Source organism: Cordyceps javanica, chromosome 5 (genome assembly GCF_051103115.1).
Source record: "Cordyceps javanica chromosome 5, complete sequence".
NCBI classification, from domain to species: Eukaryota; Fungi; Ascomycota; class Sordariomycetes; order Hypocreales; family Cordycipitaceae; genus Cordyceps; species Cordyceps javanica.
Window position 1 is genome coordinate 576,438 of NC_139299.1, and position 26,674 is coordinate 603,111.

The 26,674-nt window shown below is 47.7% G+C and overlaps 7 protein-coding genes across 7 annotated transcripts; 3 read left to right on the plus strand and 4 right to left on the minus strand.

The window, feature by feature from the left end:
- Positions 1-1,255: 1,255 nt before the first annotated feature.
- On the plus strand, positions 1,256-3,888 carry V2A60_007412 (transport protein Avl9-domain-containing protein; the record flags this gene model as incomplete). Its single annotated transcript, XM_083258696.1, has 2 exons — positions 1,256-2,104; positions 2,170-3,888. The coding sequence occupies 2 exons, from the start codon at positions 1,256-1,258 to the stop codon at positions 3,886-3,888; spliced, it is 2,568 nt and encodes an 855-aa protein (XP_083114822.1).
- A 632-nt stretch (positions 3,889-4,520) lies between these two features.
- On the minus strand, positions 4,521-7,037 carry V2A60_007413 (cullin CDC53; the record flags this gene model as incomplete). Its single annotated transcript, XM_083258697.1, has 5 exons — positions 4,521-4,709; positions 4,761-6,646; positions 6,705-6,781; positions 6,832-6,918; positions 6,970-7,037. 5 exons carry the CDS (start codon positions 7,035-7,037, stop codon positions 4,521-4,523), a joined length of 2,307 nt encoding a protein of 768 aa, XP_083114823.1.
- A 905-nt stretch (positions 7,038-7,942) lies between these two features.
- On the minus strand, positions 7,943-9,135 carry V2A60_007414 (phospholipase D regulator; the record flags this gene model as incomplete). Its single annotated transcript, XM_083258698.1, has 2 exons — positions 7,943-8,928; positions 9,006-9,135. 2 exons carry the CDS (start codon positions 9,133-9,135, stop codon positions 7,943-7,945), a joined length of 1,116 nt encoding a protein of 371 aa, XP_083114824.1.
- A 1,079-nt stretch (positions 9,136-10,214) lies between these two features.
- Positions 10,215-11,063, minus strand: V2A60_007415 (uncharacterized protein; the record flags this gene model as incomplete). Its single annotated transcript, XM_083258699.1, has 1 exon — positions 10,215-11,063. The coding sequence occupies one exon, from the start codon at positions 11,061-11,063 to the stop codon at positions 10,215-10,217; it is 849 nt and encodes a 282-aa protein (XP_083114825.1).
- A 7,909-nt stretch (positions 11,064-18,972) lies between these two features.
- Positions 18,973-20,262, plus strand: V2A60_007416 (extracellular mutant protein 11-domain-containing protein; the record flags this gene model as incomplete). Its single annotated transcript, XM_083258700.1, has 1 exon — positions 18,973-20,262. One exon carries the CDS (start codon positions 18,973-18,975, stop codon positions 20,260-20,262), a length of 1,290 nt encoding a protein of 429 aa, XP_083114826.1.
- A 171-nt stretch (positions 20,263-20,433) lies between these two features.
- On the minus strand, positions 20,434-21,458 carry V2A60_007417 (P-loop containing nucleoside triphosphate hydrolase protein; the record flags this gene model as incomplete). The annotated part of the gene is made up of 2 exons (XM_083258701.1): positions 20,434-21,029; positions 21,137-21,458. 2 exons carry the CDS (start codon positions 21,456-21,458, stop codon positions 20,434-20,436), a joined length of 918 nt encoding a protein of 305 aa, XP_083114827.1.
- A 1,554-nt stretch (positions 21,459-23,012) lies between these two features.
- V2A60_007418 (bifunctional hydroxyacyl-CoA dehydrogenase/enoyl-CoA hydratase FOX2) lies at positions 23,013-26,385 on the plus strand (the record flags this gene model as incomplete). Its single annotated transcript, XM_083258702.1, has 8 exons — positions 23,013-23,171; positions 23,374-23,800; positions 23,866-24,665; positions 24,719-25,141; positions 25,294-25,448; positions 25,510-25,965; positions 26,029-26,133; positions 26,199-26,385. The coding sequence occupies 8 exons, from the start codon at positions 23,013-23,015 to the stop codon at positions 26,383-26,385; spliced, it is 2,712 nt and encodes a 903-aa protein (XP_083114828.1).
- Between the last annotated feature and the right edge of the window lie 289 nt (positions 26,386-26,674).

Consider the following 26,674-nt stretch of genomic DNA (forward strand, 5'->3'; position numbering starts at 1 on the left):
TGGTAGATGCCATGCTGCGTGGCGTAACGGCTCTGTATTATAGCGTGGCAATGGCCACCGGCGTTTACATATTTTGGTTTACAGTGTACTACACGGCGATAGGTAGAAAATGTACACTTTCGTTGTCTAGGTGTCTAGGTGTCTAGCTGTTTGGCTGTTTCTCTAGTTATCCTGACCATTACTTCGGGCTCACTGAGCGGGTACAGCTATTCAGACTATACTCTTGAGTGCTGTATAAAATGCGTAGAGTGCGCTCTTGTCTCACCCGTGCCTAGATTACTACACAAAGCGTCCCCAGCAGACTATAGCAGTAACGAGAAAGCTCCTGCATTCTCCAGTTTGCGTTACAGGGTAGGCCAGGAACTGCCCAATGCTGGGGCGGCGAGTCAGGCCAGGGGCAGGCAAGATGGCTCGGCGAGATGGGCGGCGGCCCACGTCTCTTTGTACTCTTTCCCTTGATTAGCTTCTCGTCATTTCTATCCAATTCCTTGTTTGTTGTGGCTTTTTTTTTTCTCCTCCGATTTAGACTGAGCCTTTGATTTGCCATTGTATACAATTCATCTCTAACCATTTGCATAGCGCAGGTAGTAGATACAAGGTCGCGGCAAGTGTCTGGAGCTAGGATTTGGTGAAGGCGCTAACTCGCGCCACACATGCAATAAGCTCCTTTTTTTTTTCTTTTAAATAACTAGCAAGGCTAATCAAGCCATGACACGGGGCGGCGCCTTTCAACCGTCATGCATGTGTTGTCCTTCCCGTCTTCAACTATCTGCCTGCTGATGCCATTTTGCACCTTCTAACCAGTTTTGTGCTTTTCTAGCTCAGCATCTTCATTCCACCCTCGTTTGCTGGCCCGTACCTGTTCTTATTCGTGTACTGCATTGCGTTGTACTTGACTTCTCTGGCGGAGACCTCCGCTACGTTATTACTTCAAGACGGCCCCCCCATCCCCTCCTCCGACGAGACCAAAGCTTGCCGTGTCACGGCATCAATCTCTCCCAACCCCCTTTCCTTTAGTTCTACAAGCCGACGTCGAGAACTAGATACCAGTGCTTCTTTCGACTAGCCTACCGAACCATTCTGCTCACAAAGTAGCCGTGAAACAAGGCAGCGACTGTACATTCTACGCATGGCTGGGCTATAGAGCTGCCAGGCAAGCGTGCTACTCTGATAGTTCGACACACCGCACGACGTTTAAACCCCGAGGGGTCAGCGCAAGACGGAGCGAAGCGCACAGAGTCTACCGCGAAGCAACATGTCAGGCCGAGAAAAGGAGCGAGATGTGCCTGCTGGCAGCGCACCCGAGAAGCAGGACCAAACGGTCGCGGCCGTCGAGGAGATCTCCTTGACCACGGACGACATCACCGCCGCCTCCAGTAGCGTTGCCAATGCCAACCCGGACGAGGCCGCCACTACGACAACCGCTATCCCGGCCCCCGTCGAGATCAAGGCCGTTCTCTCGCCCATCGCGCCCGTCTCGCCCGCCCCGGGCAGCATCCACAGCGGCAGCAGCGGCGCCGCCTCCGGCTTTACACCCCTCGTCACCGTTGTTGGCTTCCACCATGCGCGCGGGCCCGAGGTCGAGTCCTGGTTCGGCGTCGACGAGGCTGCCGACCCGGCCGCCGACCACAACTGGCATCTGCTGCCCTTCATGGCCCTCAGCGACGGCGCCCACGCCTCCGAGGAGGACTTCTCCTACTTCACCCTGCTGCGGCCCGCTACCGCCACCAAGCCCGCCTGCTCGCTCTTTGGCATATCGTGCACCCGCCAGCTCGACTCTGCTGCCCTCATCGACCGCCCCGCCGACGTGACGCGCTCCACGGTCCAGAAGGCCGTCGTCGTCATTGCCGACAGCCCGCACTTCTTTGGCGTCCTCCGCGAGAGGCTCGGCATGGTCACCCACGCCTGGTTCGCCCAGCGAGACTTTACCGACGTCGAAATTCTGCGCCGCTTCCAGGAGAGCCTCGCCGACGAAAAGGCTCGCGGCGACCTCGCTGATACGGGCAGCCGGGATCAGTACTTGGGCATGAGTCTGCGTGAGCTGATTCACGAATACAAGTGGCAGACCCTCGTGCTGCTCAAGTGCTGTCTGTTGCAACCAAAGGTGAGAGAAGAGCGTCAACATGTTCACCTTATGATTTTTCACATTAACAATCCCTCTTTACATAGATGCTCTTCTTTGGCTCGCGATGCGACAAGCTCTGCATGATTCAGTTTGCCCTCATCTCGCTAATACCCGGCCTTATACGGAATCTACAAGACTGCGCCGACCCGGAGCTCAATGCCTACGAGGAGACTCTCGCCCCTTCTACCAGCTTGCAGAGCAGCAACCGCAGCTCGTTACTACAATTCATGGGCCTGCCGCTGCAAATATTCGGCAAGGGCGCCATCTTCGGACCGTATACTCCTCTACAGCAACTCGACCTGCTTGCCGATGTTGGCACCAAATCGTACCTCGTTGGAAGTACAAACTCGCTGCTCCTGCAGCAGAGAGACAGGTACAGCGATATCCTTATCAACCTCGACGAGGGAACGGTCAACATCACGTCGCCCTCTCTCAAGGCGGCGCTGGCTTTGACAGCTGCCGATCGCAGATGGATTGATTTGCTCACGCAGCAGATCAATGAAACTTGGGATGAAACTAACCCTAGTCGCCCCAAGACGCTGCAGTACGCTGGCAGCGAAGAGTATATTCGCTCGCAGTTTGAGTCATACATCCTCGGGCTCATCTCCTCTGTCAAGTTCCACAACTTCCTGGCCCAGCAGGGTGAAGTCACCAAGGGCACCTTTACTAGTGAGGAGGACCCTGCCGTCGACTTTGGTCTTGACTGGATCGCCGCCTGGCAAAGGACGGAAAACTACCGGATCTGGGAAGCTCACACCGACGCCAACCTCTTTGCTGTGTCGGAACCCAAACACCCCTGCGCTGGCGGCCTGACAATCGACGATGTCCAGCGCCGCATCGCTGACCAGGTCAAGGATCTGCACCTGGACGAGCGCCTCGCCCAGGGCCGCGAGCTGCTGGGCCGCAATCTTGCCGCGGGCCGCGAAAAGGCCTCGTCCATGTTCAGCAAGCTCTACAACGACATGGAATACCTGCGCGAGTCCCAGCGCCGGAGGGCCGACGATGCCGCCGCCGCACGCGCCTCCGTGCTTAGTGACAAGTCCTCCGGTGCCGCGGGTAGTAGCGGCACGACGCCATCTGTAGCCTCCCCGACGTTTGCCGTGGACATGACCAAGGCGCAGGCCACCATGCAGTCCGTCGGCAACAAGGCTGGTGCATACATGTCGAGCTGGGCCTCGTGGGCTGGCGAGAAGCGCAAGAACAGCAACTGGACCGCCAACTGGCGCAACAGCAAGAGCCAACCCAAACACGGCGGCAGCTCAACGCCCACGAGCCCCATTGATAAGGACTACCAGATGATCAGCACCCCGGGATCGCGCGGCACCTCGACGGACGGCAGCCACGCCCACAGCCGCGGCAGCGCCACTAGCGCCACCATGCGCCCGCTCACGCAGCAGAGCTTCAGCGAGAGCATCCTCTCTCGCGCGAGCAGCTCCTTTGACAGACCTCTAACCGGCGAGTCGTCCGTCGACAAGGACGACGCCCTCGGCGTCACCGCCCTCTCATCTGAAGCCTCTGACGCCTCGTCCACCCCGGCCGTCGAGAAGACCAAGTCGCCCGCCGTCGCCACAAGCACAAAGCACGACGGCTTCCGTACCGAAGAGCTCGTCGGCAGCAAGAGCGCGTCGCAAAAGTCTACCGAGACACCGCCGACCCCTGTAGCGCCGTCACCGACGCCGGCGGTCGTGCGCGCGCCAGACGCAAACCTTGCTGAGCAGGACTCGGACGCCGAGAGGTTCGAGGATGCAAAGACCGAGGTGTAAACCCGAGACGAAGTAGGAAGAGAAACAGAGAGGCCCCGAAAATGAAGGAACAAAAGGGAACCGCTAGATGGGACACGAAGGATATGATTAATAAGAAGCATTAGTAGCATACAAGGATGAATATAATCAACAAATATATGACCAAATATCGTTCATTCTTTTCTAACTGCGTCTATTAGCATTGATGGTAATTCCAATCTCGACTGGCTGTTTTATAGCATAGGTTGAACCCGCGTTTCAACGGCTGTCATGTTGAAAGTGTATATTTATTGGTTGTTTTCCCCTTCTCGCTGTACAAATTCCACACCCAGGCTAACCCCATGATCCCCCCGTCTGTACTCGTTTCATGCCGGCAGAAAAAAATGAGACCAAAACAAATGAAAGAAAAGAATACACTGCTACTTTTTGGCCCTTCTCCCCAGTTCCACCTGCTGCACTTCACTTGTTTTCGCCGTTTGATAAACATCGTGGCTGCAGCCTACACGGTCATCCCTCCATGCGCGCCGCGTCCAGCAGGCGTCGCAGTTTTGCGGCAGCCACTTATCAATCTGACGTGGCACGGCATGCGTCCCGATTCATTCAAACGCAGATTGCCTTGACCAGCAAGAAAAAAAAAAGAATACGAATATTATTCATGCAAGATAACCAAGCTCATCATCATCTAGACGCTCGAGATACTCCTTGTCCAGCAGAATCTCTATGCACTTCTTGATGTCGGTAATTTTGGGAACGAAACGTGTGCGGATCTGGTTAATGGTCTCGCCGACCAGCTGCGAGTGCTTCATCCTCTTCCTTGCCTTCATGATCCGGACAATGGCAGACTACGAGTCGTTAGCAACACATACCAATAGGGAAATGGCCATCCTTCGTACCTGTAGCAAGAGCTTTCTGTCTTCCTCGATAGTCTTGTTGGTCTCGGCCTCCTCCTGCTTGGCCTCCTTGACACCCCCCAAGTTCAAATTCACACGAATCTTCTTGCTCTTGAAGTCATAGTTGAGGTTGAATGTCTTACCAGGGCCGGGCTTTTCGCCACCAGCAACAAGAAGGACTTTGGCCTTGAGTATGACAGCAAGCGCTTGGTCAAGAACCTCGGCGCTAAGTGAGGTCGCGCTCAACATATCCTCGTAGAGGTAGGAATCATTCTCGTTAAACAGGAGCAGAATAGCCATCTGGTAGACGGAGACCTGAAAGGTGAATGGTGTTTTGGTGTTCTTGCAGTAGCCCGCCTTGATCTCACCCTTGCATAGGTGCCACAGCCATGTGAGCTTTCTGCCGTCATGCTTATGCTTGTAGAAACGAGAGAACTTTTCGATTTCGCTGCCAATTTCTGCGGGGGGCTGGAAGTGTGTGCTGGGTGCCTGCAAAGGCCAGAAACCGGTACCGAGAATCGAAAATGTAGAATCCACGGTCTTTTGGCTGTCGATGCCAGCGAGGTGCTCGCGGAATTCCTTGTTCAGATCCTTGGAAATCTGCATATCCTGGAACATACGTTGCAACTTATTTGTGTACTCAAAACCGCATGCTTCTTTGAGTTTACTGATCATGCTCGTCTCCGCGTCATCCGAAGACGAGTTGGCATGGACTAGACGCCTCGCAAGCATGCGGGAGTAGAATTTTTGAAAGACATCCTTGTCTTCAATGTATTTGAAAACAGTCATCAACTGTGTAAGCGTACGCTCCAGCTCGGCTTCTTCTATACTGGTGCTGCTCTTGCGCAAGAGTACATCGGTGTACTTTGCCAGGAGCTCAGGAGACTTGTTGGATCCCGATTTGCAAACTTCGTTGCGATTGACGAATTCTCGGCAGGCGTTGTCAAGAGAACGAGTAAATTCTGGCTCGTCGTTGAAAGCGTTCTTCACTAATGCTTGATACTTGGTGTGGATTTCGAGCAAGGCATCGACGTAGACCTTGGGCTCGAGTTTATCACCGTCGGATGATTGGACCTTTTGCACAGCAGCCAGTCCAGCCCTGCGCACATGGTTCTCGAACTTGGTTCGCAGAGGGTCAAGGCCGTTGGGGATGCGCGCAAGCAAGTTGTACATTCTAGCCATGTCTTCTTCTCGATCGTTGTCTTGAAGAACCTGGAATTCGTCACGCAAGAGATTGGCATGATCGGCAATCAAAGCTTGGTTGCACGTCTTCTTCAGAGGGATGGCAATATCTTGGTGCAGATACATGCTGACACGCTCCTCTTCCTCTGCCAAGCGAGTCTCGGCCTTTTTCATGTACTCCACGACACTGTTTTCGGCAACAAACTGCTTGGATTCAGCTTGATAAAAGTCCCTGGTAGCCTCTAGGAAAGGCTTCTCGAAATGGAATCTATACACGTCGAGTGTAGACTTGGAAGGGTCGGCTTCGTCGAGTCCCAGGGATACAAACGAGTCTACAACTTGCTTGATCTGGCCATGTTCAATCGTCTCTCCGTTGCGCTGCTTCTCGACGAGCTTGAGCACGGCGTCCATGACTTTGGTAGAAACCTTGGCAAACAAGACTTTGCGCCATTGAACCAAGTGCAGAGTGTACACGTCGTAAATGCTCTTCTTGCCCTCGTCAATCTCACGTTTAACCCAGTGACGATTGAGATAGCGGAACAAGTGATGGATGTACTTGCCAGCAACAGTGTAACGACCCCATTCTTTGATGTAATAAGCTAGAAGTGCCTCCTCGGTATGTGATTTTGACTCTTCGTAGAGACCGCCCAAGTGATCTTGTAGGTAAACGATGAGCTTGTTGTATAGCTCTTCGCCGAGAAGATGAGCTGGGATGATTGTTAGCTTAATTCTCACTGATGATACAGGACAAAGGATGCCACCGACCACCTCTATGGTTTGAGTGCATAGCTGGACCACCAAGTCCGACCGCTTTCTGAGAAGTACAGAAGTTGTGAACAGCCCTGGAAGAGTCAGCAGGAAAACAAAGTACCGGGAATGTTAGAGGACACACGTGTAAACACCCATATACAGTTGCATGTCAATGCCCTGTTCGAGGTCATTCATTACGCGATTTATGCCATGAACGAGATACTTCCAGCTGAGAGGCGTTAGCAGGAAACACACAGGGTGGTTTTTGGTGGCGACATACGTTGCCTCGATATCCTCTCTGTTCGGGATAGAGGGCATCGGGCTCGGCATCACTGTCTTGGCCGTCATGATGGGTGATGACAATGGGTTACGCGTTGGCCGGTAGCGGGGTCCTATCCACGGTAGTAGTCGATGATCACCACAGCTAGGTGGTCGTATGTGTGCTTGAGAGACCGGAGGCTAGTCGCAGAACTCGAGCACAGAGCCTCGCCCCAGAGAGAAACCAACTCGCGATGTTGTTGGTGACGGGCTGCTGATTGCTGCGTGCGTGGTCGTGCCAACTGTGGCGGCGGGGAGGCGACGGCGCAAACACGATTGCGGGCAAGGCAGGGCAAGACAGCAGCTTGCACCTCGTCGATGCGCCTAAAATGACAGGAAAGAAATCGCAACAGAGGTGTATGTTGGGTTGATGTCACCTGCAGACCGCCTCGTCCGTTAGCTTGTCGTGAAGGGACGCAGAATAGAGGGGGGACAAGCAACAAAGAGATGGTGATGAATGAGATAGGCAGAGTCCAAGTGACGAGATGGTAGGGAGGATTAGGCATTCAGCCTAGCTCGGTGAGTTCAGGCAGGCAGGCAAACAGGCAGACCAGGCTGCTGGTGCAGTGACTCTAGCGTGCTTCATGGGCTGGAGTGCCCTGCAACACGGAGCTAGCCGTTTTGCCGCTGCCCACCGCCCGATATAGCGGCTACCTACTGACACGCTGAGCACATCCCTTTGTGTTCTCAGTGTGTCTACTAAGGTAGGTAGGTACTATAAGGTACCATGTACTAATCCCCCTACTCACTGCGTGCCTGCTTACAATCACGTCTACATTGTTGGTCCTGTAGATGCAAGATTTATATTGCCGAAATCTATTCCGTTTAAACTCAAGGACCCGAAAGTGTCCTATACCAAAATCGCTACCAGTTGTATACTCTTAATCAAAACCGCTTGACCCAATAACGCCCAGCGCAGCCAGACCCCCACCAATTCATACATGGCTGTCGTCTTCGCGACCACCCAGCTTTTCTATCACCCGGAAAATGTTAACTGCCAAATTCATGGTCCATGCAAGCAGTCCGATAAGCATCAGTGCTGCAAGCCCATCTGCCAAACGCCTTATAGGTGCCAGGATGATGTCGTGATACACCAGAGCTTCAAAGGCGAGCGCTGTGCTAGCAGATTTGAAAATGATGAAAAACAGGTCAAGCAGAATGAGAGACATTTTATCCACAGCGGGTCGTAATCCCAAAGGTTTGCCTGTGTATTCATCCCATATCATGTAGGACGAGTACGGGATCGCCACTGTGTCGACAGCAACCGCAAATATTGACTGCGTGCTCTCGGCGCCCCTCCTGTCCCCCGCAACTTCTAATCTGTAGATGCGAGCAGCAATTCCTAATGCAATAATCGATGTGATGATCACGATCAGACGGAATATCAACGGAGACAGCGAATGATTGAGCGCCATCATCCACAGCCGCTTGTAGCCGCCCAACGCTCGTCCGCGCCGGGTTTGTCGCGGGCGGCTCATGTCCAAGTCCAAGGCAGTCTTGCGATTGAAGTTGGGATACAAATCATCCAAGTATTCCGGTGAGACGACTTGAGATTTCTCATTTTGCGGCCGGCCCCAAGTAGACGATGTGATGAATTCGCTCCATGTCGCTTGGGGCTGCCAGGGAGAAGGATGATGCCTAGCGACAATGACGGGCTCTGCTGACCGCAGGTGATCCCATTTGCGGCCTCGCATAGACGCTCTACCATGGCGTAAGAAATGTGGTATCCGTGCTCGTACCTTTTGTGCTGGTCCAAGTGTCATGTCATCGATGTCTATGTATCCATCCCTGGATACTCGTCTTTGTGGATCTTGCGGCACAGAATTTGATTGTGGTGCAACAGCGCGAGGGGGGGCGCTGGGCGCGTCTGATATCTCGTTGGAGACATCGTCACCCATTTCCTGGTAAGAATCGATCCATGCTATGCAAAGTCAGCTAAACAGCTTTTAACCGCCCAGAGGTGTTGCTTGAACAGGTCAAGGCGAGCAAGGGACATACGTGGGAGTGATCTTGGGGGCCGTAACCGGGGAGCGGTCTGGTAGGCCGGGGCTGATGTTGAATTGGACGGAATCGAGCTCCCTGAAGAGCTCTTGGGCGCGTCTGAACGTATCGGAGAGTCCGAAGACATGGCGTTGCGTGCGCGCACGTTGTTCGGAGGCAACGGAAGCGCAACTAGGAGCGCGAACGGTTATGCGCAATGAAGAAAGCGCCGAAATGCAAGCATGATCTTGTGTGGCCAGAAATGTGACTGGGGGCGCAATTGTAGGGGAAGAAATCAAGATGTGCCGAATAGCTTGGCCGTAACTTTCCCACATTTGTAGTCAGGCGCCAGCAACAAAGGCAGGACCGAGTCTGATGACGCCCTTGCGCGGCGCCAACATCGGCGCAAAGGCAAGGCCCTGCAAGGATACCTAGGTACCTACCTACAGTGGGGAGACAAAAGTTTCGCTCGGTGCCCCATTTTACATCAAAATATACTACTTTTAGATAGCTATTTCTCTAGTTAAGAAATTATCTAAAATTATAAATTAACTATAAATAGCTAATTTAAAGCTAATTTATTCTTTATCTAATTTTTTAATTTCTTAGGTAGTTTCTTAAATATATTATAATAACTAAAAGAGAATATTTAAAAATATATATATTTTACTAATAAATTTTTAAATAATAATAGTTCTTAACTTTAATTCTATATATCTAAGCCTACTTAAAAGAGAAATATAAAAAAAGTTATAATAAATAACTTAAGAAATCAATCACTTTAATATTTTATTATATAAGCTTATTAAGTTATTAGTATTTTAAGAAGGTAGATTTTAGTATAAAATGGGGTACCGAGCGGAAATTTTATTGACCTACTGTAGGTAGTAGAGCGCTACCATGTGACGAAGCTAACATTCGAACGGCGGCAACAGTTATGATATTGATTCGTATTTTTGCTGCCAAGGTGCGGGATCTGGAACACAGCTCTAGGACCCTGTCCCAGCTGGGATACACTCAGCCAAGCTGCGCTGTGGTATGTAGAGAGGAAGAAAGAGGAGCATCGTTTCGACGGCTCAGCACCTGAGGGGCGATACAGTCCATATGCGGTCGCGACCTGGGACGTGGCTGAGGGGGGAGAACTCATTGCGTGATTCACATTCTATAATCTCAGATTGCTAGACACTAATTGAACTTTGTGTATTATTCTACCAAACATGGTTCCGATCAAAAGTCTCCATGATATCGTCGTCGAATGGTTTCCGCATCCAGCGCTTCGGGAAGTGGCTCCAGGAACTTGTCTATCTCTTCTCGCCAAAACTCATTGTACGGGTTCACGTTGCAGCTCGACGTGTACTCCCAATACGGCGGCATCCAGCCCGCCGTTTCCCAGTCGATAATGCTGACCACTTCATCACCTCTAGCTATGATGTTCAACGAGCTTAAATCTCCATGCGTAAACACGACATCTGGTGGCGACTGCCGATGAAACGCAATCAGACGTTCGAAACCTGGTAGCGGAATCCCTTGGTTTACTGGCTCATCCAGATAACCGCGGAGCTTTGCGTGAAAGTCTTGGACGGTGCGAAAGGGGCCCCAGTGCTTCTCCCCTGGCAGCCTGGGGTCGTAGATCTGCCCTCCGTCCACATTCGACACTCCACATCCTGCAGGAGCTGGGATTTGGCGGAGTTGGAGAATCATGTCCCGAAGGCTGGCGAGAACGCGAGCCTGTGACTCGGCTGTGCGGAGGCGCCACCCTTCAACAAGCGCCTTACCACCCACGCGTTCCATCACAATGTATGTTGCCTCCTTGTGTTTAAAGGCACTGTATACCTTTGGAACCGGGACGCTGGTGTTTTGGGCCACAAATACCATGGCAGATGCCTCGGCGAGAGAAGTAAAGACGGATGCCTTGATGCAGACCCCCATCGGCAGGAACAGCACGATACCAGCGCGGGGGAAAAGCCGCGGGACGAATGGAAGGTGTAATAACTTGTACAGCAACAAGACTGCCCATCGTATGAAAAACCGATCATTGATTGGCTTGGATGCCGCTCCGGTGACAGAGCCGTCCATGGTAGCTGCCATGCGCACGCGTTACAGGGCGCGGTCTTGTGATTAGCGCGCAGGGCCCCTTTTCGTAGATGATGTCGTCGCTTGTGTCAGGTACGAAAGTACTGAGTCTTTCGGGGCGCAATATCCGAGAATTGATAGGCTGATGGCTTCACTTAGGCAGGAGCTCACACAAGGCTTCTTCGGTATATAAATAACACAAGGAGGGCAAAATCCCTATAAAATAGCGCCTAATTCGTCGTCAGCATACGTCTATAGCTTCTTATAGCCTTAAGAAGCTATATTATAGCCTTCGTTATAACTAGGCTAGCTAGAGTTTCTACTAGCTAGAGTATACGAATTCTAGCTATAATAATTGCCTTCTTAAAGGTTATAGAGGTCTATAGATTCTATTCTAAAGGTAGTAATTATCCTTATAAAAATAAGTAGGCTAATTCCTAGGTCTTTACTAGATTAGATATATTGATATTTAAATTAATAAAATCTATGTGCTAAATTATTTACTTTGATAATATAGGGTATAAAAGGGGCTAACTCTATTCTCGGTAACGTATTACCCTTAAGTAAGGCTATTATGCTAAATTACCTAATAACCTGGTGTGTTATGATTAAAGTAGGTTAGTGCACCAGAAAGATACTACTGGTAGTAAGTAGGAGTAGGGTTAGTAAGATAATAGTATAAATTTTATTCTAAAGGACTTATCTATAAGTGTAATAGTAGCTTAAATCTAAGTCATAGATAGGTCTATTTCTTAGGAAGTAAGTTAGGTTAAATAGCTATAGGGTAGCTAATAAGTAGTTTACAGTAGTATCGTAGGCTTATAAGTCTATTAAGAGATTAACTCTTAATAGTAGAACTATTACTTAGATTAATTAATAGAGATCTAAACTATCTAGACTAGCTATAGCCTTCTTTCCTTATATAATAGTTTACCTCTCTATTATATTCCTTAGATTATAGGCTTACTCGCTCTTATAATCCCTTCGTAGTTCACTAGCTTACTTACTCTAGTGATCTATTAAGGTTACGTGACCACAAGGCCCGATCGGGGAGCCTATAGGTACCATAAGGTCATCCTTCTAGGCCACTTCCCTAGTCGCCTTATATTACTTCCTATCGTTCATAATATAATACTCCTCCTTTATTAGGTTTATCCTTAAAGTCACTAATCCTATTCTAGCTATCTGTTTAGTAGGTGTATAGAACTTCCTTCCTTTATCATCATATGCTAACAATATATTAGGTCGTATAGAGAAACCTTATTCCTAAAAGTCTAACGAGTGAGACGCCCTAAGGTCCTTTATCGCTCTCCACAGTCGAGACGCTAAGATACCGTATACTTATTATTTTAACTATTAGTTAAAGTACTACCTTACTAATGGTAAGACTTGTTATAAGGAGTATGTCCACTATGGTTGTTCTTATAATAGTGTACTAGTAGTATCCTCTCGTAGGTCTTATCCTTCCTTCTATTATATATTTCTTACTAATTTATTTTTTTTTAGTTTCGCGCCTGCTTACGCAGTAGAAGAAACTAGACGATACTAAGGAGAAGGCTAAGGAGCACTTAGTCAAGCTATAAGTCCAGCTTTCTCAAGCAGTAAATCGTTTAACGCGGATCTATAAAACTCGTCGTTTAGTAAAGAATAAGAGCTAGAAGTTATTCGAGCAGGGTATATAAGAGTTAGATAAGGAGGATAATATCCTTCCTACCTTAAATTCCCACGAATAATAGGTTATTCACGACTTATAGGCGCTAGGCGTTCCTAACGAGCCTAACTAGTCGTAGTTCGGCTTAGGTAAGATTCCTAAGTTAGGCCCCTTACTAACTATTAGCGAAAGTCCTTTAGTAAGTCCAAGCAATTCGTAAGGTTCTCCACAGGTTCCTAGGTATTTTCGGAGTATAGGTATCTTTTCTATTTAATAAGATATTTACGTTTCTTAATATTCCCTTGTGCCTTAAGTATTTTCTCAATTTCGTATTTATCCGTATTTTCTACCATAATTCTTATAGCGAGTATAGAATTATCTAGTACTTTTTCTAATAATAACACATAAAATATAGGATAGATTCTTATCCCTTCTAGTAGTAATAGTTCGTAGTTAGTATCTAATATTTTTCGTTTAATAAGGAATAGTCTAATTTTCTTCTAGTCGAGTTTATTACTAGGTCGTTTTATTTTAATATTTTTATGGATAAGATAAACTTTATCTCCCTCCTCTAGGATTAGTACTAGTAATCTCTTTTTATCTATATAATATTTTATTCGGTTTTATAGAAATATCTATTCTTACTATAAGTGTTTTTATGTTTTAGTGATCGTTATTATATATACTATAGCTACTAGTGCGTATACACTACGCGCTACATATGTTTCGATAATAGGGTTAAATCCATAGTTTACCCTAAATAGTAATATCTTTATATTTTCGTTTTCTAAGCTATTATAAGCCTATTATGTAAGTAGTAGCCATTCTACCTAATTATCTTATTAATAGTTAATATAGCTTCGTAGGTACTATTTAAGAACTTAGTTTAAGATTTCCGTTTATCCGTCTAACTATGGGTAGAATACTATAGATAAGCCTTACTTAATCTTTATTATTTCTATCAGGCATTTCTAGAAGTTTAATGTAAATAGTTTATCTTAGTCTAATATAAGTCGTGTTAGTAGGCCATACTATACGATAACTATCTTAAAGAATATATATACTAGATCTTTTATATTGCTAGATTCTATATAAGGAATATAGTAAGCGTATTTCGTGAGTTTATCTACTATGACTAGGATACTATCGTAAGTAACTCCTGTTATTGGTTCTTTAGATTTTGGTAGTTTGACGATAAAATCCATTATAACTATTTGCCATGCTCTTTCAGGTAATAGTATTAGCTATAGTTTACCGTAAGGAGTGTATCGTACTACTTTTGCTTTTTGGTAAATATCGCATTTATCTATAACTTATTATACTATTTTCCTACTTTTGGGAAAGTTATATAATCTCCTTAGTTGACTAATTGTCTTCCCTATACCCTAATATCTATATAATGGGTGTTTATGTATTTCTCTAATAAGTTACTCTTGAAGTATACTGGGGACGTACTGCCGTTCGTTATATAAGAAGCTTCCTACTTCCTTGCGCAAGTGTGTTTTTGTCTCCTAATTGTCTAAGTAGTTGTTATTTTTGCTATATAATATAATCTATTATATCTATGTCTTATCTGGCTTTACCTACCAGGTAACGTCAATTTCTTAGGTACCTAGCATAAGGTTCCTATCCTTAGTAGTGTGTAATAAGGGTATATTATTTACTTATTCTTCCGATTTTAAGTCCTCTCTTTGGCTAAGCGCGTCTGCTCTTCCGTTTTTGGATCCTTTATGGTATATAATCTCGAAATTATAATCTATAAGGGTTTTATACTATTTAATTTACCTTTTATTTAGGTCTTTTATAGTTAAAAATGATATAAGGTTTTTATAATTGGTATAGACTTTAATCTTATGTTTTATTCCTATGAGATAGTATCTCTATTCCTTAAAGTACTAAATTATGGCTATAAGTTCTTTATCGTAAATGCTATAGTTTAGTTTAGGTCTGTGGAGTTTCTATAAGAAGAAGGTAACTAGGTGTAATCTTCCTTCGTTATCTCGTTGTCCGAGCTATCTACTAAGGGTATAGTCTGAGGCGTTAGTTTTGACTTCATAAGGTCTTTCTTAATTAGGTATTTTTATTATAGGTTCCTATATAACGAGTTCTTTAATTATAGTGAAGGATTTCTCTTCTTTTTCTGTCTATTTAAATTTAACGTCCTTCTTAGTTAGGTTAGTAAGAGGTCGTAATATATCTCCATATCCTTTTAGGAATTTTTAGTAAAAGTTTATGAATATAGTAAATACTCTTATGTCTTTAACGTTTATCGGTATTAGCTATTCCTTAATTACTTTGATCTTGTCTTAGTATATCTAGATTTCTCCATAGGTAACGATAAATCCTAGGAATTATACGCTACTCTAGTAGAATTCGTATTTGGCTGCTTCTACTAGGAGTTTGTTGTTTTGTAGGGTTTGAAGTACCTCGTGTATATGTTGCTTATGCTCCTCAAGTGTATTTAAGTAGATAAGGATATCGTCAAGGTAAACTATAACAAATACTCCGATTTATTTACGTAAGATTATGTTAATCATAGTCTAGAATATTGCTAGTGCATTAGTAAGCCTAAAAGGCATTACTAGATATTTATAGTGTCCTTTAGTAGTTCTAAATACTATCATCTATTCGTAGCCCTCTTTTATTTATATAAGGTTATAGGCTCCTTTTAGGTTAAGTATAGTAAAGTATTTCGCTTTCCTAACTTTATCTTATATTTCTACTATAAGTAGTAATAGATATTAATTCTTAATTATGATCTTATTAAGTAGTTAATAGTTAATATATGGTCATAACTTTCTGTTCTTCTTTAGTATCTATAGGACTAGGTATCCTACTAGGGACTCTAATAGTCTTATATATCCCTTTCGTAACATTTCCTCCAGATACTCCTCAAGTACTACGTCCTACTCGGGGTTCTAGGGATATATCTTATTAAACGTTAGTTTAGTACTAGGCTAGAGTTTAATCTTATAGTCCTAGCGTAAATGCTCTAGTAGTCCTATTTCTAGCTTATCGCTAAATAGCTTACTATACTTTAAGTATTCCTCAGGAATCTCTATTATCTTAGCTTTTAACTCTCTAGTAATCATATATATTCCTAGAGGTCTATTATAATTTAGTAAAGGTGCCCTTTTACGGCTACTCTTCCTACTATAATCGTATCTTAGTATATCCCACTAAAGTTAGCCTATTCTCTAGTTAACTCTAGGATTACTTACTCGTAACTAAGGTATCCCTAATATAATATTATGTTTTAAGATCTCTATAATATCTAAGGTAAGAGAGTAGTTATAGCCTTATATAGAGATAGGAAGTTACGTGGTTTCCTAATCTATAACTCCGTAGCCATACTTAACTACTCCTCCTTCTACAGTCGTGAGTTAGTAGGGCTTGTTCTTTTTATTCTAAGGTAATCGTAATTTATTAATAAGATTTAGTAAGATAAAATTTCCTTATACTCTACTATCTATTATTACCTTAAGCTTAGTTCCTTTAATTAGGATATTAATCGTGAGGTAAGTAGCGTTACTAACGTTTATAGCGTATAGGGACTAGCTAGATCCCCGTCGAAGAGTTAGTCTTACTAGTAATAATAGCTATTATTTCCTGACTTCTTCTCTTTGGGTTTCCTCTAAATAATAAGGAGAGTTATAGCTCCCTCTATTCTTTCTTCTTTAGAGCTTTAGCGATGGTTAGTTTATCTACTATTTCCGCTAATTGAGTTCGGGCTAGGCAAATGTCTTACGATTATACTATTTCCTCTATCCTCATATCTTAAGGTTATAGTATAGATAGTATAAGCGTTTTTATCCTTAGCGAAGTATAATCCGTTATTCTTTTCTAGGATAAGGAATTCCTACGTTCTCTACTAGATTATCTAGTGTCTAAGTTTATCTTCTTAGTAAAGGGCTTAGCGAAGGGTTTACTTAGGAAACTATCGGTAGTTGAGTTTCTTCTAGAGGTATCGTATATAAGTATAGTATGGGCATAAAGCCTAGGAAATAGTCGAGTAATTATGGTAAGTAGGACTAACTTCTAGATACTTTAAACTAGTATATAGTGTAATATATATACTCTTATCTAATAGTACTATAAGCATAGCTAGGTCTATTATATTAAATCTAGTTATTACTACTTAGTTAGGTCCTCTACTTCCTTCTTAATTCCTTTTTGTAATAGTATAATACTCCTCTCCTATCTTAAAGTTAGGAGTAGTTTCTCCCCCTTAATTCTCGTATATAGGCTAAGTTCCGAATTCTTAGTCTCTATCTTTATTAGTAGTGTTATCTATAGATATGAGATTGTATTTATAGTTATCTAGTAAATAGTAGACTTCGTTATTAGCTATACTAATGTTTCGTATAGGTAGTTCCTTACTAGCTACGCTAACGTTTCTACCTTCTACTACTAGCTTCTATAGTTTCTTTAGAGTTTTATATTTATTAGCTATATATCCTAGTTTCTCGTAATTATAGTATTTAAAGGTTTTCTTATTTACTATGTTAAGTTCTATCGGGCCTAGGTAAAATCTATAGGCTATAGATCCTCCTTATTATCTACTAATATTGGCTTAGTTTCGTCGTAGCTAATTACTCTGTCGATTACTACGTCTATTTCGTTCAAGTCGCCTAGTATAGAGTTAGTTATTAACTTTGATAATCTTACTAGCGAATTTGTCAAAGGTATTAGGTTGATTATACTTTATGATCTTATCCTTTACTTCTTCATGTAGTATATCGTAGAGATATTCTATTATACTTTTATTATCCTAGTCGAGATAGGCTAAGATATGTTTAAACTCGCGTATAAGGTGCTAGGTAGAACCAGTCTATCGTAGTGCCTTAAGCTTATGTATTATGGTTCGAATCTTATTAGGGTCTCTAAAGGTGGTCTAGAGTAACTCCTCAAAATTATTATAGTCTTAGAAAATACGAGTAGTTTCGTTATCTAGTATTTCGTTATTAAGGAAGTCTCTAAGAGTAGGTTCTTACTATTCTATTACCTTACTAGTAAGAAGGTTACTAATATAGAGAATCTACGTGGTAGAGTTAGTGATAGTGGTATTAACACGAAGGTAGGCTTTAGCTTAAGTAAGGAAGGTTTATATATCTCCTTTTATCCTATTAAACGGTTTAGGTTTAGGGAATTTAGGAAGGGTAAGGGCTCCTCCTCCGTTATTATTTACCTAGAGTACCTAGATCTAGGTAGCCATAGCTTTAATCTACTAGCGCATAGCTTATATAGCCTAACCAGGATTAGTAGTAGCTCCGCTTATGGTTAACATCATGAAGGTAAATACTACTTAAGGTTTTAAGGTAACTTATTAAATAGGATTAATTAAAATATAATAGTAGCTTAAATCTAAGTTATAGATAGGTCTATTTCTTAGGAAGTAAGTTAGGTTAAATAGCTATAGGGTAACTAATAAGTAGTTTATAGTAGTATTGTAGGCTTATAAGTCTATTAAGAGATTAACTCTTAATAGTAGAACTATTACTTAGATTAATTAATAGAGATCTAAACTATCTAGACTAGCTATAGCCTTCTTTCCTTATATAATAGTTTACCTCTCTATTATATTCCTTAGATTATAGGCTTACTCGCTCCTATGATCCTTTCGTGGTTTACTGGCTTACTCGCTCTAGTGATCTATTGAGGTCACGTGACCACAAGGCCCGATCGGGGAGCCTACAGGCGCCATGAGGTCGTCCTTCTAGGCCGCTTCCCCGGTCGCCTTACGTCACTTCCTATCGTTCGTAATAATAAGCTACTATTAGAAAAATAATAAAAATATATAGTTATTAATCTAATTCTTATCATTAGTAGGAGCTTACATTAAGGTATAATTTATTTATATAAAGCTTATATCTCGGACTCATAATCGAGGTAATAGGCTATTTAATTATAATACTAAGTAATATATAACTTAAAGCTATATACACACCCTACTGGCCGGCAGACCCTACAGCACCCATCTGGGTGAGCAGTGGGTGCGTGGCACGCGTAACTACCCAAAATGCACAAGACGCCGCGGCAGCTGCAGCACGCTATTTCCTGGAAGTGCCATCCAGGCACTCCGGCGCGTTTGCATCGACAAGCACTCGCTCCCTCGAAAACTCAACCCAACTCCGCCAAGCCTCGACATTCGCGCTTTCAGAACGCTCACCTACCCCAATGAAACTTTCACGTCGTATATAAATTGCTCGCGGAGCATACGCCTGATCCTACGAGACAGAAGGCTCCGGCCCCGACCCCGACATGCCACCACCATCTGCGACGGAGCGAAACCGGATGAAGGCATTCGTGGAAAACACCGGCTCTCATCTACCAGACTCACCACGGAAACACCAACGCGGCGATCAGAGTCCAGACACGGCATTCACAGGAAATCTCGAGAGCTTCAATAGCATACCGGCAACCAGCCGGTATGCGAAAGCTCAAGACGAAGTGTTTGACGAAACGCGCCCACCTTCAGTTCAGAGTGTGGATCGCCGCGCCGGGCGTTTCGAACGCATTTTTACGGGATCTGAGCTATCGGAGGGCTTTATGAGGTCCGGGCTCTCTACGCCGACGAGTGAAACCAATATAAAGGTTCCGGTCAAATATGTGTCGAAGCCACCCTACAAACAAGAAGCGAAGACAAAGAAACCGGTCCGGCTTCCTCATGGTGGATCACATAGCTTACCGACTGTAACGGTTGGAAGTGATTTTCGCATGATTGTGACAGAATCCCAACCAAACAGAATTGCCGACATGAGAGATGGATTTTCAACAGCCGGAATCACAAATGCCAACGCGAGGTATCCTTCGAGTCCAGTGCGAAACAATCATCGACACCACCACCACCACCATAATAGCCACCATACTACACAACCAAAGCTTCCCCAGAAACGCGAACCATTGATGCTAGCTCCGCGAGCAGACGAAGAGACTCGTGGTAGGACGCAAAGCCGGGCAAGGTTTGATGCTGCGTCGCCGGTCTTTACTGATAGCGACGACGGGCCTAAGCCTAAGCACGATGACGAAGATGTTAAATCGACACCCCGAGGCAAACAAATGCCCATGCGAAACAGAGTGCATTATGAAGCTTTCCCTGACAGGCAGTTTGTGGACAGAAAGAGGCGCCACAAGAGCCTGGACTATGATGACCAGGCCCTCAATAATATGGAGTATAAAGAGCTCATGGAGCAACCATTTGACTTTGACCCTGCTACAGCGACGGCATTGGGCAATCCCACCGGGAATAGCGGCGACGGTAACCAAAGGCTGGCGCAGATGCGACACATGGGAAGCGCCGAACAGCAGAAATTCTTTGCAGAAATGTCTGTGGAAGAATGGGAATCGGCAGGGAACTGGTTTTCGGAACAATTTACGGACATTATGCGACGGCTGACGGCGGCCCGGCAAACAAAACGGCATGTAATGGACAGCTTTGAGCTCGAGGCTGCTGCACGCGAGGCAGAAGTCAGACGGCGGTCGGATAAGATTGACGAGAAGCTCCAAAAGATGCGCGAAGACGGTATGAAGGTTGTCGGAGGCCATGGCTGATGAGGGATTTCTGTACAAAATATCTGCTGGCTGTGCTGCGAGCTATGAGCTACGACTTATGATGATATGAGAGAAGCAGCCATGCTAGCTGACGAGGAGCGATTTGCTAAGCCTGCAATCTGTACTTGTATGTAATAATGGAGAAGAGCATTCTGAAGCATCGGCGTGCCGTTATATGCGCACTACTTGCTTGACACATCTGTCACGTCCTACTACCATGCGGAGCTGGCAACCGGGGCGGTCAGAAAATATTCCTGATCGAACGCCATCGGTGTATAACTCGTACGCGGGATAATACCCATCGACAAAGCGGACGACTTGGTCCTGAGTCATGCCGGCGTTGGGGTTGCCCTTGATGAGTCGAAGATGATCTTCCTGCTCGGCACGCCAGATGTAGACGTATTGCGTGTCCTCGGCGTCGATTTGGATGAAAATGTCGAAAAGATTGGTTAGCGCATCGTAGGCGCGCAAGTTGTCGTTCACGAATCGCAGGTGCTCCAGCCTGTGAGACTGCAAGGTGCGGCTAGGCGCGTTCCAGCGTCGCTCGAGCTCGTCGTCCGGGATGGGCCGGAAGCCGACAGACCACCCTTCAAGCATCAGAACATCGATGCGAGGCTGGCCGGGCTGGTTGACGGGCAGCCAGGCGGATTCGGGGAGGCGGTCGCCCCGGCCCTGGAAAGCAGCCTTGTCGTACTGAGGGATCGTGGTGGGCTGGCCGTGAACGAGACGCGTAAAGACCTGGGTCGCGAGGGCTACATCGTGGGTACCTGTTATAGTTTAGCGAGACGTGTCTTTTGAAAAAAAAACAACGAGAAGAGGTAGGTAGCCCGTCGCGGCGTGTGTGCCGCAAAGTCGCCCCCGCGCCCCCCCGTACCTGGCTCTCCTCGGTGCTGGACGAGGGCGTTGGCTGGGTGCTGTGCAGCGAGCGCCTCTTGATCGTCGTGCTTGAGATAAAAGTCGTCGATGCTGCAGACGACGGCATGCACTGACTCTTGCTTGAGCGCCGCGGTCAGGGCGGCGACGAGGGTCGTCTTGCCCGCGCCCTGGATGCCGTTGAGGCCGACGACGAGAGGCGGGGTGGTGACTTGGAGGCTATGGCCGGCATCGTTCGCGTGGCGGGCTCGGTGCGCGGCGAGGTGCTCGAGTATAAAGGGCACGCAGATGGGAGCCTTGTCATCTACAAAGGTCGTCGGCATTACGGGCTATATTCCTCCTTTTTTCTTTCTTTCTCTTCTTCTTCTTCTTCTCCTTTGCGGGGGCCACGAGTGCTGGGTGGGTTGACACATCGGCTGGGCCGCGCGCGCATAAGCTGGTTGGGTGGTTGGCTGGCGGGCTGGTCGGGGTTCATCGTGTGGGGTGAGGAGGACTAAGTAGGTTAGCAAGTTATAGGGACCTTGCCGGTCGACATACTGACTACTTACCTGGCTTGGTACTTGGCTTCGATACTCCCGACCTACATTATACATATAGGCGACTTGGTAACCGGCCCGGGGTTGTGGGGTAATGGGTTGGCGATTGGCTGAAGTGCGGCGACGGCGGCACACAACGGAGAGATGGGAACTTTTGCGGGGGGAGAGACGGGCTATGCTTTTGTGCAAATATGGTGACGAGAGAAGCTGGGGTCCGGGGAAGAAGACGGGGGAAGGGCGGGCAATGATGACGATGGAGGTCTCCGGCGACAAGATGATGGGGAATCAATCTTATGAGATGATGCAAATAATCACGACCGTACAAGACGGCGGAATATCCTAGTTAGGCTGTAGTTGCTACGTACCTGCTGGTCTATCCATACTATTCTCCGGTCGGCCTTTTGGAGTGGTGTGCCAGCATGCATGATGGCAAGGTGGACGGACAGACAGGCCATGGGCAAAAGAGACACATGTAAAAAAAGAAGCAGCCGCAAATAAAAACGCCTATGTGTACCTGGGGAGCTTGCCAGCGACCCCAACGGCAAGAACCTAAGTAAGTAAGCGTCTCCCGTAGATTCCGGCAACAGATGGATGTCGCTGATGATGTAACCTGGCTCATTGGACCGAGTTTTCTGGGGCATACCGGGTCGCTGGAAGCTACAGTGGGCGGGTGTATGTATCAGTACTCTCTCAGTACTGACAGCATGGACAGGTCAGAGGCCACGTCCACGGATCTTTTGCATTGCATTGAAAAAAAAAAGAGAAAAAAAAAGAGAAAAAAAAAAGACTTCTTATTCCATGCTCAATACACATGCAAGTAATGCCCAATCCGCCAATTGCCCGTCCCGTCCGTCATGCTGTCATACCTGCATACCTACTGCCACTGGTACCTCTAGTTAGCATCAGTAACATGTGAAGCTGGGGCAAAAGCACACTAGTAACTTCTCCCCCGAAGCGGAATGGCGCCCCACAGTCTCGTCCCCTCGGTACCCGCTGCTTGTGAACCGAGGCTTTCGCTGGTCTTGTCGCCGTCAAAGTCGCCCGCCAGAAGAGCTTCCCTCCCGTTCGTTGGCCTTGTTTGCTTTTATTAAGAAGCCCCCGGCTTGCAGCTCACGTTCCCGATCGCCGAACCTACTTCTCCTTCTCCCTCTCTTCCTATCCGTCTTCGTCTTTGTCTTCTAGACTTTTCATCTCTGATACCCTCTTCATTCCCATTTCTTTCCCCAGTTCGTCTCTTGTGGTCCATCTTTGCTGATACCCTCAAGAGAGACCGAGAGAGAGATCCCGGCTTCTTCACCTATCAAACCCTCCTCTTCCTCACATACAACCACACAGCACGTCATGTCTGAGCAGCTGAGATACGACGGCCAGGTCGTCGTCGTCACCGGTGCCGGTGGTGGCCTCGGCAAGGCTTACGCCCTCTTCTACGCCTCGCGAGGCGCCAGCGTCGTTGTCAACGATCTCGGCGGCTCCTTCACCGGCGAGGGTAACTCTGCCAAGGTACGTTGGCTTCCGGCTTTGTGCTGCCAGAATTGCCGGACCCGGGTCGCGGCGGGCGCCCGCACACATGCGCACCCACCCGGCTACCTCGGGAATCCAGCAACATTTGCGCGGCCAACAAAGCAAGCCAAAAAAAAAAAAAAAGAAAAGAGAAAAAAAAACCCCCCCGAAGTGCATTTCGGCTAACACTCACCCTTTCTAGGCTGCGGACCTCGTCGTCGAGGAGATCAAGGCTGCCGGCGGCAAGGCCGTCTCCAACTACGACTCCGTCGAGTTTGGCGACAAGATCATTGACACCGCCATCAAGGCATACGGCCGCGTCGACGTCGTCATCAACAATGCCGGTATCCTCCGCGACACCAGCTTCAAGAACCTCAAGGATGAGGACTGGGACCTCATCATGCGCGTCCACGTCTACGGCGCCTACAAGGTCACCCGCGCCGCCTGGCCTCACTTCCGCAAGCAAAAGTATGGTCGTGTCATCAACACCGCCTCGGCGGCTGGTCTCTACGGCAACTTTGGCCAGACCAACTACTCGGCTGCCAAGCTTGCCCTGGTCGGCTTTACCGAGACTCTCGCCAAGGAGGGCTACAAGTACAACATTCTCTGCAACGTCATTGCTCCCATCGGTATGAAGTGTTCTGCGCCAACCCGCGCTCTTTGCTTGCCGAGCAGATCCGCTAACCGACCGTAGCCGCCTCCCGTCTGACCAGCACCGTCTTCCCTCCCGAGCTCCTTGAGGCTCTCAAGCCCGAATTCGTCGTCCCCGTCGTCGGTGTTCTCACCCACAAGAGCAACACTGGCGACACCGGTGGCATTTACGAGGTTGGCGGTGGCTTCGCCGCCAAGCTCCGCTGGCAGCGTGCCGAGGGTCTGCTCCTCAAGCCCGACGCCTCGTACACGGCCAGCGCCATCATCAAGAACTGGGACAAGGTTGTCGACTTCTCCAAGAACTCCACCTTCCCCGCCGAGCCCAACAACTTCATTGAGCTCTCCGAGAACTCCGCCAAGCTCCCTCCCGCCGAGCAGGGCGACAAGATTGACTACACCGGCAAGGTCGTCCTCATCACCGGTGCTGGCGCCGGTATTGGCCGTGCGTACGCCCTGGCGTTTGCCAAGGCTGGTGCTTCCCTCGTCATCAACGATCTCGTCAACCCTGACGACGTCGTCAACGAGATCAAGCAGGCTGGCGGCAAGGCCGTCGGCGTCAAGGCCTCCGCCGAAGACGGCGAGGTCGTTGTCAAGGCCGCTATCGACGCTTTCGGCCGCATCGACGTTGTTGTCAACAACGCCGGTATCCTCCGCGACAAGGCCTTCACCAACATGGACGACAGCCTGTGGAACCCCGTCTTCAACGTCCACCTCCGTGGTACCTACAAGGTGACCAAGGCTGCCTGGCCCTACTTCCTCAAGCAGAAGTACGGCCGTGTCATCAACACCACCTCCACCAGTGGTATCTACGGCAACTTTGGCCAGGCCAACTACTCCGCTGCTGTAAGTCCCCCATCATGCCCAAGTCAGTGGTCAGTAAAACTAACAATCAATAGAAATGCGGTATCCTCGGTTTCTCCCGTGCTCTTGCCATTGAGGGTGCCAAGTACAACATCAACGTCAACACCATTGCCCCCAACGCTGGTACCGCCATGACCAAGGCCGTCTTCACCCCCGAGATGCTGGAGTCCTTCAAGCCCGACTACATTGCTCCTCTGATCCTCGCCCTTTGCAGCGACGTCTGCCCCGACCCCACTGGTGGCCTCTATGAGGTCGGCAGCGGCTGGGCCGGCAAGACCCGCTGGCAGCAGGCTGGCGGCCACGGCTTCCCCGTCGACGTCGCCCTGACCCCCGAGGAGGTTCTGAAGAACTGGAAGGCTATTACCGACTTCGAGGACGGCCGCGCTGAGAATCCTGAGAGAACCACCGACTCTTTCGGCAAGATCATGGGTAACTTGGAGAACAAGGCCGGCAGCAAGGTATGAGTTGTTCCTGTTTCTTCTATTCCCTCGCTGTAGAATTTTATACGAATTAGAATGAACACATGTATTTTATCATCACCATCATCTGACCCCCAAATGTGATGTTTGTATCCTTGAGTCGTATGCTAACCTGCGCGTGCGAGTAACAGGGCGCCAGTGCTGCTCCCGCCAACGAGTACCTCGCTGCCATCGAAGAGGCCCTGAAGACCGAGGGTGCTCCCACCCCCTTCAGATACGAGGAGCGCGACACTCTACTGTACAATATTGGTGTCGGTGCCAAGGCCACTGAGCTCGACTACGTCTTGTAAGCCTTCCAGATCCGACACGTCTGCCGTTGAACCAACATGCTAACGCTCTCAATGTAGCGAGGGTGCCGAGAACTTCCAGCTTCTCCCCACGTATGGTGTCATCCCCGCCATGGCGGCCGATGTTGGCTTCTCCTACGACAAGATTGTCCCCAACTTCAACCCCATGACCCTGCTCCACGGCGAGCAGTACCTCGAGATCCGCAAGTTCCCCCTCCCCACGAGCGCCAACCTGGTGTCCAAGGGCCGCCTCATCGAGGCCGTCGACAAGGGCAAGGCCGCCGTTGTCAAGGCGGGCATCACCACCACCCTTGCCGAGACCGGCGAGGAGGTCTTTTACAACGAGATGACCGTCTTCCTCCGCGGCGCCGGTGGATTCGACGGCCAGAAGAAGCCCGCTGACCGCGGCGCCGCTACCGCCGCCAACGTGCCCCCCAAGCGCGCCCCCGACCACGTCCACGAGGAGTACGTCCATCCCGACCAGGCCGCCATCTACCGCCTCAGCGGTGACTACAAGTAAGTTTAATTATCAAGTCAATTGCCGAAAAAAAAAAGAAACGCTGTCTAACATCGTTTAAGCCCTCTGCACATTGACCCCTCGTTCGCCAAGATGGGTGGCTTCAAGAAGCCCATTCTGCACGGTCTCTGCTCCTTCGGTATTGCCGGCAAGGCCATCTACGACAAGTAAGTTGATCACAGGCGTCAGCCCTTCTTCTCTCCATCGCGCCAAATGCTAACGTGGTGTAAAGGTTCGGCCCCATCAAGAACATCAAGGTCCGCTTCGCCGGCACCGTCGACCCCGGCCAGACCGTCGTCACTGAGATGTGGAAGGAAGGCAACAAGATCATCTTCACCTCCAAGGTCAAGGAGACTGGCAAGCCTTCCATTGCCGGTGCCGCCGCCGAGCTGCTCTCAGCCGACAAGAGCAAGATCTAAAAAAGAAGAAGGAGACTTTGACGACAAAAAGAGAACCAAAGAAAAATATATAAAAGAAATATATGATGTGATGTCATGAGTTGGATCTCAACTGATATCAGAAGGAGGGAAGAGGACCAAGTCGCCTTCTGGTGTATTATAAAATCTTGGAAGAGTTGATTTTTTCTTTTGTATGATCATGTATGAGCTCACTCAAAGAGTTAGTAACGAGTTTCAGTTTTATTTTTCCACTCGTATTATTTTTCTTTCTCGCTGTTCTGATGCTTGACTACCCATTCGTCGTTGCACA